The sequence below is a fragment of the Dromaius novaehollandiae genome, chromosome 3 (genome assembly GCF_036370855.1).
Source record: "Dromaius novaehollandiae isolate bDroNov1 chromosome 3, bDroNov1.hap1, whole genome shotgun sequence".
NCBI classification, from domain to species: Eukaryota; Metazoa; Chordata; class Aves; order Casuariiformes; family Dromaiidae; genus Dromaius; species Dromaius novaehollandiae.
In genome coordinates, this window is record NC_088100.1 from 51,654,172 (window position 1) to 51,667,408 (window position 13,237).

The 13,237-nt window shown below is 38.5% G+C and overlaps 1 protein-coding gene across 1 annotated transcript in view; it reads right to left on the bottom strand.

Moving 5' to 3' along the window:
* SLC22A16 (solute carrier family 22 member 16) overlaps window positions 1–13,237 on the bottom strand; it is a 38,887-nt gene that overhangs the window by 11,018 nt on the left and 14,632 nt on the right. The window contains exons 2-4 of the mRNA XM_026119990.2: window positions 6,425–6,901; window positions 3,560–3,677; window positions 1,168–1,717 (exon numbers count right to left, since the gene is read on the bottom strand). Coding sequence (XP_025975775.1) covers window positions 1,168–1,717; window positions 3,560–3,677; window positions 6,425–6,901 — 1,145 coding nt within the window. The remainder of the gene's footprint in view (window positions 1–1,167; window positions 1,718–3,559; window positions 3,678–6,424; window positions 6,902–13,237) is intronic.

Sequence of the window (13,237 nt, forward strand, 5' to 3'; positions counted from 1 at the left end):
AGCCTAAGCCAGTTTGGACCTGTTTAAACCAGCTTGCTCATGAAGAATGTGACTATGTCCAATGCAAAATTGAGGAAGAACATAAGGTACAACTCCAAACAAATAGGCTGCATTCCTTTACTAAGCACATATAGTGTGTCAATACACTTACAGCATAGGGAAGCAGTCTTTTGGCTTTGTATTGGCATAAACAGGCTGCAGTTATTCAGTGTGTGTTAGTGTCCTGGAGTATTTTTGAAACAGGCGGATACAGTGATTTATATACTGTGCTCGTATCATACCAATGTAGTTATCCGGGCAGTACTAGCATCTAATCGTCAACACTACAGTCAGTCTACCAGTGTGCTATAATACGTGACAACACAAACTGAACTAGTGAAAGTCCCAGTGCTTCAGTGTGCTTATGTACATGAACGGTCACATCCACTTTACTGAGAGTACTCAGATGCATAAAGCAAAGTGCATGATTTAATTCTTTGCTGGCTCAGAGCTGCGTGCCTGATCTAGATTCCTCTGAAGTCAATGGAATATTTCCACTGATCTTAACAAACTTTGGATCAGGCCTTGAATGCATGAGCAGCCTTTATAAACAACTTACATACCAAAGGGAGATTACAGTCAGGCAGACAAAATTAATAGAATACTGCAACTGAATTAAAAAATACAGTTCTGAGAAAACTAAAATTACTCTTGCTTCTGAAAGTAGAATGAATCCATTGTCGGTACAGACCAACTTAATATTATTAGGACTGTAAGTAATTATAGGAATAATCTTTACTGCCTTTTTCCCAGTTAGTGCATTTAAGGGAGTTGTGTGAATTTGTGTTGCTGGTCCGGTTCCCTTGTTGTTTGTGTGGATTTGTTATATGCTTACAGGGCAAAGAGGAAAAAATAGATTATGGTTTTACAACCACAAAGCTAGACAGAGAAGCATTTTGTACCTCAAAAAATTTAAAATTCTGTTTTTTTTCCAGAAACAGTGAGATTTGAAGTGAATGGTATCCCCCTGGTGTTAGTCAACTTTATGAAGAGTTAACATGAACATTTTTGAGCAAAGTTCATAATAGAAGAAATAAAGTCAGGAAATCAGCTGCCAAATCTCTAGACACTTCTAAATTATAGGTTCTAGTTCTGTCATAAGCAGAATAAAGTACAAAAAATATTTACCTATGAGAAACAGATTTAAATACTCATTGCCTCCTAGATTGACCGAACTCAGGGAGAATACGTAGTATCCTAAACTCCCAGTGAACCAGACCAGCCAGACTGTAATGGTCCTTCTTGCAATGTGCCAATTACAAAACAGATAGAGGATGTTGTGCTTCTTCGTTGAAGATACGTTATTATTACCCATTCTGCCACTGACTAGATCGTCTTGTTGGACTGAGCAGAGTTCAGAAATTTTACAAGGAGTGTTTACTTTGTTCCATCTTGCCATTATATTAATTACTTTTTGTGCATCTTCGTATCTTTCCTCTGACAGTAGCCAAAAAGGTGTTTCTGGGAGCATCCAGCAGCACAAGACAAAGGGAAGAGTTGTTATGGAGAGAAATATCTGATAGACCCACCAGGTCCGAACCAAAAATCCCACGAGTGCCACAACCATAACTCCCACAGCAAAAAAAGCATGGACATGCATAGAAGCCCAGGTTCGAGCTTTAGTGCCAACAAATTCAGTCACATAAACAAAAGCCACAACCAGATAGCCACTTGAAACCTGGGGAGGAAAGAGAGAGAGAAAAAGAAGTGTGAGGTTGGTGCCTACTCTCCTTGCGCAACAGCAGTAAAACTGAATGGCTAACAGTGTTCCTGATCTGCGTACACTTAACGTGCAGGGCACTGGCATGTTACACCCTGGTAGGAAAAAAGCAATCCTGAAAACAAATCAACTGGAGAAAAAGCTCACTCAAATCTTCAGAATAACAGAGAGTGGTATTCAAAAGTGTGGCGGGATTTTGGATGCCTCTCTTTAGTGGTGGTGGTGGTGGTGGTGGGAGCCAGCAAGAGAAACCTGAAAATTTTGAGCCTAATTTGCTAATATTACTAAGCCCCTCACCTCTGATAATCAGGTCCATTAATGGCATCACAAACCGAATACTTAAAAAAATAAGGTACACCAAAATAACAGCCACTGCTGAAAATCTTGACCTCGGCTTTTAAGTAGACTGCTAGTAACCTGCGTGCCAGGGTACTGCAAATTTACTGCAAATTAGCTTCCATACCCTTGTAAATTATCTCATTAATTCATTTGCTTACAATGTTGGAAGAAAATCTCATTTATAGGTTGTAGGAAAACTGTTACAGGTTTTCATATGTTATTTAGCCACACTAACAGAATGTAATTACCAGTGTGGTCTTCATTAAAGCATGTCTTCATTGAACATATATATTTCAATTTCTCTAGTAACACTCTAAACTCTTGGCATCTCAGAACATTAATACAGTTAGAAAATCTAGATTAGAAAATATTCCAGTGAATTATTTTGATTAGTCAATTTTTTCCATATAATAAACTCTGATGCTGAACCCGCTGAAACTGCTATGAATGCTGCTACTGATGTCAGTGGCATGGGGTTAGGGCCTTGGACCTCCAGCTTACAAATCAGTCCCAGTAGGCAGTGAAAACCAACAGCATCTGTCCATTCCTTTTATAAACTTCCATAGCCCCCAGCATCAACTGCCAGGGGACTCAGCAGAGGGACTCCTGTCGATCTCACTGTTCAACGCTGAAATGCCCATGCAGTTTTCCCCATAGGAAATCCTCCCGAGCGCTAATCAGTCAAAGGGAGGTCCAGAAACAAAGTCCTCTCTTGACTAATGCACTGTCAGCAGGAATAAAATAAATGATGTGATTATTTTCAAATTTCTTAACTACTTTAAATAATGTACTATTTTTCTTGTGATAGCTTTCTAATTTCTCGATGCATTACATAATGAAAGACTGCAAATACAACTTTGGATGTAAAATTGCAATTAAAATTTGGTGACTAAATATATATATAAAAGTATGTAAATAGATATACACACACATGTACACACACATATTGGAATACTCCTAAGTATAGTATAAACATCTAGGTGTTAAACATGTCTACCTATATACTTAATATTTCAGATGTAGTTTAAAAGACCAAAGAGATGCATGGAAGAGAAGCGCACCTCTCCTCCATCACTGAAATGGTAGAGATAAAATCATACTTCTTATCAATTTGTTATTTAAAAAAATATATAGTCCATTTCTAACAAGGAGATATGCAATGCCAGCTGCAATGCAGAAACCAGAGTTTGCTGTTCACACTTGGTATTTAATTACCAGTCCAGCAGAGGTTGGGATGGAGGAAGTACCAAACACTGCTTCATACAGATGCTTTCTATTAATTCAAAGAGGAAAAGTGTTGTTGATCCAAGAATATTCAGACTCTCCCTGCTCTGCTGAAATAAGTGCAACAGAGGGGCTTTAGAATAATGAAGGAGGGGAGGAAAGAGGAAAAAAGAGAGGTTTTCCTGAGGAGGGGTAGCAAATGACACAAAGAGAGGCAGGATGAACATCCCTTCTTACCATAGCAAGGAGAAAGCGCACAACCACAAAACTGTAGTAGTCAAATGTGAACGCCACCGCAACACCAAATACAAACTGACCAGCACTCGTGAACCATATAACACGTTGTCTTCCCATTCTGCAAATCATAGCAATAATGAAGTTATGAATAACCATAAACATCCTATTAAAATACAACTGCAACTCCAGAGAGCTCATCTGGAAGTAAGTCTGAAGATACTGTACTTAGTGCTCTGACTCACCACAGAAATCCTGGTTAGTTTCCTCTATTTTGTTTGCCACTTGAGAAAGAAAACTATTAAATTTTCAGTAAATCCAACTAAACTCAAGGGAAAAAAAACACTTATGGGAGAAACTTCCACTCCAGAATTCTTGGCTGGAAGGAAAGTGCAGAAATGGGCATTACATATGGTCATTTCCACTTTCAAGTTTAACTTCCACATAACTAATTTGCCAGTTTATTCTGTCTTATTTATGAGGACAGTAGGTAAGACTCGCTTTTTCAGACATTTTATATTAATGTGTACTTAGTAAGTTCTAACACAAGCTGGCTGTGATAACACATGCTATCTCTTGCCAACAGTAAAAAACAATTTGGATAGTAAAGAAAGGCCTCTGTAATGTATCTTTGTTCAATTACTTTAAGTTTAATTCTCTAATCAATGACAATTACATGGCATGCGTGCACAAACATAGACATCCAGTAAGCTAGTATGCTAGCAGCAAAAAAAATTATGTCAAACACTAGTTTCCTATCAGAAACATACTTAGTAATTTTCAGCATAGAAGAAGGGCATTTGGTAAAAAGGAACCTATATCTCTGTCCTCTTCCCATACCTCAGAAAGAAAACGTGTACACTAAGCAGAGCCAGCTGTACCCAAACAAGTGAGCCCATGCTATCAGCAAGAAGCTCAACAGAGCAGAAAGCCTAGAAATCTGCAATAGGTATACAATACTCTATTGAGAGATTCATTATATTCTATTTCATCTACAAATGTTCTGTAATACCAAATATGCTGAATCATTTTTATTCCCTGATAATATAGTTTTGGATTCTTATTATCTACTCCACTGTGAACCACTTTTCACAGACATGGCTATTACATTTGGGTGGAGAATGTGGAGACTTCCAGGGGTGGGAGAGGGTTTGCCTGTTTTTCTCTGTGAGTGCTTAGTATGACATCAAAACAGTCCTGGAAAGTGAGGTTGTAAATAGGAAATATAGTCCAAACAACAACACTGCATAGTGCCCTCCCGTTTTCCTCTGACTCTGAGCTGAAAGATCTGTGTAGAAGGAGTCATCATGCACATTTGGTCAATAATTCCTGCCAGGATTGCCAGAAGTGATCCCAGTGGGTCCCAGCTGTCGGGCCTCTTCTGCTGGAAAGTCTGTTAACTGGCAATGGGAGGAACCCACAAACTTATTTCCCACCAGCCAGGATCTGTCAGAAAATAATAACTTTCAGCTGTAAAATCTATGGTTGCAAATCCACAACCCAGAATGTGTATATTATCTTAACTGGCTGTCCATGGCTTGAATTAAATGAAAATGAGAACAATGTGATCATAACCTCACAAGTCATGTCTGAATATTAATTAATAAGCTATGACTGATTTAAAGAGAGACAGAACAAATGTTGGCATTAAATTCTGGTTTTGTATTAAATACAGTTTTAGAAAGCCTTGGAGCAGGAGAAAGGACTGATTCCATGTGTTCTAAAATCCAAATTAAAAAAAAAAAATCTTTTTTTCTGCATTCTCATGTTGTGACTGCAACACCGTAGCTTTGTGCTAATGAAGGAAAACCAGAAAACAACATGACTGGTCTACTTTTTCTGCTCATACTGTTAGCTGTGGAATAGGATTTCATCCTGCATGTAATAGAGCTGCTAGTCTATGAGCTCCTTTATAGAAAGAGATAAATAAAGTTAAAGCAGTCTTCAAATGAAAATACAGGTACATAAGCTGCCTCAGACAAAACCAAATACAACGTCGCTTAGGAATTTGAATCTAATATGGATAGCTCATTGTGTCATCTGAGAAAACACCCAGGGAGGAGGCATTGGAGGGGAGCAAGCTGACAGAGATCCTTGGCACAGCGAGCAGGGGATGGTCTGATCGAGTCCCTCCATGCTCAGACAGACCTTTGTATATGCTGGTAAATAAGTGAAATTAGAGCAAAGCTCCCTGGCAACCATTTTTCTTCCTATCTGGATTAACCTTTAAGAGCCTGAAGTTAAGCTAGCCATTCAGGGAAAAACTACAACTGGATTGCAAAACTGATGAGGAAAGCTAATATATGGGTGTTTACTTTAACAACATAGGGCTTGATGAAACTCTCAGAGCTTTTGCATCAGTCCCACAGAGCTGTATTCATGACAGAGATTAGGAAAGCTGTGATTTAAAAATATATGATTTTTAACCTTATATTAGCCCTTTAACTATTTATTATATCCAGAAATAAACATTTATATTTCCGTGAAGAATTTCTCCTGCTCATGGAAAATAAGGGGAAAACCTATTCCCAGATTTTACTATTGCTGTTAGTACTTACCATTACTATTCTTGTGGGAAAAAAGAAATCTAGGGGCAAAATACAAGCCACACAGGGCAATTTGAAGACTCAAGGCATAGAACAACAGCTGGCATAAATTGGGAAACAAATTCTAAAAGCAAATTATTTGCAAAGACATTGTAAAATAGGTACTTGCTACAGGAAAAAGAAACTGAATTAAATACATCTGTGAATAAAACAACATCAGAACCTCCTGAATTCATACGTAATGGATTAAACAATAAAACCGATAGATACACGTGGAGTTACTGAGGTCTGAAGCTACAATTTTCAGAGGATGGCATTTTACCTGTCAGCAATATCACCAAAAATCACTGCTCCAATCAAGACTCCAAGCATGAATGTAGGCTGAATTAATTTTGCAAGCCATTCTCGGTCACAGACCAAATCCCACTCTGTAACAATAGTGCTCTTCCATTTAGTATGATCATAGAGAAATCCATCAGAACAAGAAAATTCAGACTTGTTGCCTTCATATTCGTATGTGAGAGCCGAACTGACTTCTCGTTTGGACCTGCTACATTGATTAAGTTCCCAAGTTTCTCCATCTTCCAGCTGGACCACGATGTAATTTTCTGTTGATGTCCATAGTGTCCAGATATCCTCTATACTTGATCCAGAGGAGTTGTAGGAGAGAACATTACTCACATTTCCAGGGATATCACATACAAAGTTAGGAGTAACAGCCATGAACACAGAAGCTAAATAGTGGATACCACATGACATAGCTTGAAAGACAGATGCAAAATAGACAAATGCTTGGAATCTGTAAAGGAAAAAAAACAGGTTTACTGAAGAACACCCCCCCCCCAATATATAAATGACAAAACTATCAACATAATTCATTTCCTAGGATCGGTCCAGTCATTTTGGCAAAGTTGTGTATGGAGACAAGATTAAGTGTCTAGAGGTTTGTTACGTAGCATTGCTTCAAAATTAGCTAAGCCTTGCAAGAGACCAAAGATGAGAAAACATCCACAAGGCAAGTCATCTGTCCCCAGGAAACATCAGGAGTCTCTTTTGTCAAAAAACAAACGCATGCTCTTTACTCATGCTGGACACAGACAAGACCATTTAAAAAGGAACAGATCCGAACTTAAGCACTTAATTTGCAGTGAAAACTGCCCCTCCAAATCTGTCTAGTGCGTTCCTTCTTTAGTTCTGGAATGGTTCGAAAAACAAAACAAAACAAAACAAAACAAAATGTTGCAAACTTAGATTCTGAGGCATAGAGATATGGACATCAAATAAACAAAAAAGAACAAATTATCCCCTTCATTTCATCTAATTGTATCCATCTACCTATATTCCACCTAATTTCCATCTCTCTTTATTGCTTCCAAAATATGAAGATAAGATACATGTAGACACAGGTAGATGAAGATATAATCTGAACAGCATAAAATGCTCTGTACCAAAATGTAGCTGTAAACTAGGTTGGGTTTTGGCTTAAACAAGCTATGAAGTTATGCATTAAAGATTTTATCATAAAGCAAACCTGCTAAATGAATGTTTTTTGCACAACCTGGATTTTGGCATTTTAACAGCTTTTCAAAAATGCTTGACATGCTTTGTATATAAAATGCATATGTATTCAGATGAAGCATACCTATTCCTCAACACATAGGCTTGCATCTATGTCAAAACACTTGCAGTGGACTCTAGTGTCACTGAGTGCAACTTCTAGGACAGTTTCTGCTAATCTAAACAAAAGGAGACTTTTCTTCAATTAATTTATCCACACAGCTACTACAGTTCTCACTCAGAAAAAATAGCTTTGGTTTCACCTTCATTTTTATTCACTGGAAGCCAATCAATTGCACTAATCTGAAGAGGTACCTAATCCAGCCTTGAATTCCTGTAGTAAAGGTTATGATTAACTTGTTGCAACATTACCTAGTCTAGGACTTACAAAGTAACTATCATCACAATATCTAATGAATTTCTGAACTGTCCATAACCAGAGCATATAAATACAATTTGCTGGGTGCATTGCTTTAATGTCCAATTAACCTTTTCGACAGAACAGTCCTCTTGTATAACCTAATTCTGCTCACCATCCTCATTCTCCTCTGCCTTTTATCTTGTGATCCTTGATTCTCTCCTCTGCCTTTTATTTTGTGATCCTTGATTCCTCCCTTGGTAAATGTAAGCACACTTGCCTATCCTGTCTTTCCACTGAAATTGTTGGCATGTAGATGGCAACAGCTCTATTGATTTTTCCATGGCAGCCAGAAAGCTGGATTGCTAAACCCATGGCGGCAACCAGTGGGAAAGATATGATCGAGGGAAACTGCACATAACAAAGGCATCCCATAAGCCTATCCATTCCCTGCCAAGAGAACTGTTTCTTGAGGACTGAGTAGCTTAGTCGTAAACCAAAGCAAGGCTCACCCTACTCTAAAAGGCTTTTGGACTATCTTGGACCAGAAAGGAGCAAAGGTTATTCTGAGTCACCTTCATTCCTCTAGTAATGCAGAAAAATATGGTCAGCAACATTTTTTAGTTCCTCTTTCATAGCATTATTTTAACTGTAACTGTTCCCATAGAAAGGGAGCAACCCACTTTACAAATAACAGAGCAAGAGCAAATTCTTCAACTTGGGCTATTGCTGCAGCATACAGAATGACTGAATCAGGACTAGAAGACCCCTAGCAAATTAACAAATAAAATCCTCAGAAGCTAGTGCAGTTACATCTACTAGCTAAGAAAAGGTGGCATATCTGTAACCAGAATCCCCAGTATTTGCAATATCTGTCATTACCCATCAGGAAATCCCAGCCAGTTGGTATTTCCCCAGACACAGGAAGAATGAAGTAATTTAAAACCCCACACACATTCATCTTGAGTCTGCTAATTAGCTCTCTTAGTACAATAGACATTGTCTCTCTTCTGCCCTGTAAAAGGGAGCAAGAAAAAGATACTTATGCCCTTTTCTGTTGGAGAGGCTTGAAAGAAGACAACAACTTGTGAGGATACTGGCTGAGAAGGTGGCACGAACCAACTCACAACAGCATTTTTGTAAAACACAAATCCCCAGAGCATCACCAGGGCTATAATTTAGAACATTTCTAGCTAATCTCTGTACTAGCTTCTCCCTTGAGAGTTTTATCTTATCTCTTCCTGAACACTTCTTGTGATTGTGTTTCAACAACCATTTTTGACAGACTGCTCCACTATCAAATCTTTCTATTGCAAAGTTTCTCATTATATCTAATCTCAATGTCCCCTTTTTCATGTAAGGCTATTAGGATCTTATAAAACATCTTTGTGCAACCTTGAATAAATCTTCTTTGTCTTTTATCATTTCTTTGTCTTTTATCATTTCTTTGTAGAGAATTATCAGTTATCCCCCTCTGGTTATTTTCTAAAACTATATAAATTATAGTCCCTTACCCTTTCCTCATTTTTCCTTTGTGTCCTATAGAACAGTTTCTACCTCTATAAAAAGCAATAAAGGATTTATTTTAAAGAAATATCTGTGTCATACTGTATCCCTTCCATCTTTCAAGGGTTTAACTTAGAACTAGATATATTCTTGTAAAAGTGTTCTTCCATTTTCAATATCAAAAAAATCTTATTCTTCTCCAGCAAAGAAAACTGTTCTGTAGTTTCGTTATTTTCCTTACCTAATTTGCAGCACCTATTCTAAGCACACACAAAATGTGAAATAGTATGCCAGGTATATGGTAATAGATATAATTTATGCTGCTTATTGCTTAATTTAAGAACAGGAAAAGGTGTGTTTTTACAACGAAATGGCTGTGTTGTTGCAGAATCCTGATGGATGGATTGCACTGGAGTTTTAATCTCTAACTGCTCAGTAAAAAAGCCAAGGAGCGGGCAGGGGAAGCAGGGAGAGGGCAGAACAAGGCCTGATGTGACACCTTAAAAGAGTTTGGCAGCACTAGTGGCTGAAGGCATCCCACAGCCCTGCCACCACACTGGTGCGCTGCTCCCCTGCTTGTAAAAACTACCCACTGCGGTCTCCAGGAAAATTCCACAATGGGCTAGCTAAGTCTCTCTCTATATGTACATATATATGTCTAAAAAAGTGAAAGCCCTCTTTTGCTATGAAGGCAAAAGTCATTGCTGACTACAGCGCAGTGTTGTGACAGTGCTGGACTGAAGAGCCCAGCCTTAACAGCTGCCGAGTAGCTGTGGTGGGTAGGAAGAGCTTTTCTTCCAGAAAGACCTGCTGCACAGAGGTCCGGACATTTGTAACTTGTTACAAAAGTAACAAGTAACAAGTTATGAAAAAAGAGTTAATTAGACAGTCAATGACAACATACAGAAAGCATGAAAAGTATGTAGGGAGGATGATATGTGGGATGGGAGAATATTAAAGATATAGCATTGAACTTTCCTTGCCAGAACAGCTGAAGAGTGAGCAAAGACAGAGAGCTCATGGCAAATACAGGTTTGCTAGAACAGAAGTTGGGGCAGCAGAGAGTGCCGAGCAAGGAGGAATGGAAAGCCGCTGCCTTTCTCATTTGCTTCATTGCTAGTCTGGGATCCTTCTCTTTGGACAGCCGGGTGTATGAGTTAAAACTCAAGCCCTCTTGGTGAGGCCATGTCACTATTCCTCCTCACTCTTAAAACTCTTGTGTGCAGGCGTGGGGCTGCTGCTCACCCCACGCTCACGCCACTGCTGAGCAGTCTCTCCTCTTTGTGGGAGGGTTTGCGGCAGGGGGCAGAGGAGGCTGGGGACCCCTGCTAAGGATCCTGGAGCGCCCACGGCAGCAGGCAATAAAAGGGAGAGCGGTATCACCTCTTGGGCACTAACACACATCAGTACAGCTCCATGGCGGCAGTGGTCACAGCAGAATGCAGGCACGTTGCACACTTTGCTGACCCTGAGGCACAGGTTAAAGTCTATGTTGTCCTTGCTACGCATTGTAAATAATTGACTTTTTTCCCTAATTCCTAATTTAGAAACACTAGACTGATAAGAAATTCCTCTGTTACTGAGTTTAAATCTCTCTACTGCAAGCAGCCATGTAATGTAATCCCTTTAGTAATATCACCATCCCTGAAATAAGAGATAACTGCCACTCATGCATCAAAACATAAAGAAAATAACATTGCAGTAGCGATAAAGACTATGGAAAATCACCAAGAAAAAGGCAAGGCTTCTCTAATCAAAGCCTGCCATTTATTTTCCTATTATCAGAAAAAGACAATTTTTGGAGTGTATATATTATATGCTAAAATACAAAGAATATCAGTGATCTTCTCATACACACATCAGATTAGGTGATACATATATATTGCTGCAACCAGTAATTTTCAAAAACATATTTTACAGATATTGTTCTTTTTCAAAAATACACTTTTTGCAATTTGTAAGATCCGTGGACATGATGACAGTCCTAGAAGGTACGATAATCTCTCATTCTTCCCAGTGTTTTTCCATCTCTTTAGTGACTTGCTGTGGGAGAAAATTATTTGGCAAGCACATTTTGTCACTCTTGCCAGGAGTGTCAAATATAGAAGTCAAGAAGACTTTGTAGGTTACTGCTCCAGTATAGGAAAGCTTAATGAATGCCAGAAGTCAAATGAGCATAAAACTGTCTTCATGAAAGTCTGAGCAAGACACAGCATGAAAATATACCAGTCTTTCTTACAATATTTCTGTGAAATTTCTCAACTATTCTTTTTCAGTTTACAATGAAAAAGACTTCTACATTTTCTGACTCTTAGTGCTCCACAAGTTTTATGATATCATCAGTGAAAAAGCAAATGTTATTTTCATAATTTCAAAAGAAGAAATATCTTTACATAAGGATAATGAACCAGATGTCAAAACACTGTCACTGTGGCTGGAGCTTCATGACACAACATATTCCGTGGCACTGTCATTGTGAAGTATTTCCTCCCTCCTTCTTTCATGCTGTTTATTGATCCCTGAGATACAGTGCACTCTACTCTCAGTTGCGGTGGAATTGTGTGGACTGGCTGTGAATTGTATCTGGGAAACTCATTTAACTTGAAAAAAGCTGTCAAAAGAGATGATGATTGAAAAGATCAAGCCAGACCAGTTGTTAGATCCAATTAACATTGCATCCATGCAAACAAGCTGGGCCAGCCTATTTGAGTGGTAGTTGATCTGGGAGGCAAAAATATCTGAACTGGATCTTTTCACCACACATACATTGGAGAATGAGGCCTCAGCCTTCAGGTACTTTTACCACTGAAAGTTGTTGCGGTGTATAGATGGGACAAAACTTGTTAGACACTAATTTTATGTTAACTACACAGTTTGTGACAGTGTCTGTTTCTTTGTCTGTCCTTCATACAGGGAAAAAATAGAGGCAAATCTATTTAGGTATTCCTTAAAGACTAATAAAAAACTTTTAAAAAATTCAGTGCATCACAGAGTAACAAGGCTGTTCTGTGATTACCTAAAGATTCATGCTATTCCACAGGTTTTACGAGAACTATTTTTACTGTTTGTCTTTTTAACCCCTTGTTAGCAAATTGCTTGCTCTCAGTCAGAAAACACAGCCTGTTTTTGTCGTGCAGAGTACACTCAACAGGATGGTTTCAGTGGAAAGAAAATTTCCAGATATTTACTACTTTTGAAAGAATTTGTGTCCCGTAACCACTTTCACCTCTGTACTCCATTCTTGTTTTTTAATGTGAGAAAAAAGACTTAGTATTCTTTCCACTCTAAACCAAAAAGCTACGAATAGTGCACTTACTTACACATTTATTTTTTGAGAGGAAGGCAGCTGAATGAGACTTGAGAGCAGTATATTTGCTACGCTACAGCAATGTTGGTTTGGAAGCAGCCTCAAATATACAACAGACTTCTTGTATACCTTGTTTGACTTACGGTGTCAGGAAGAGTAAACTTCCTTCCCTCCTAAGGATGGTTTAAGCTACACTAAGACTTGGTCTCAGTCTACATCAGCAAGATAGTCATTCCCAGAATCTGTTTTCAGTGGAAGAAGATGCTGTGTTAGATATCTAATTTAAAAATGCCAATAGCAGAGACTCAGCAATTAGAAAACCTAGAGAAATAGGAAAGCCCCAGGAATTACATATCACCACCAGAGATAATGTGTGCATCAACATGCAGTCACCAAACAGCAGACAC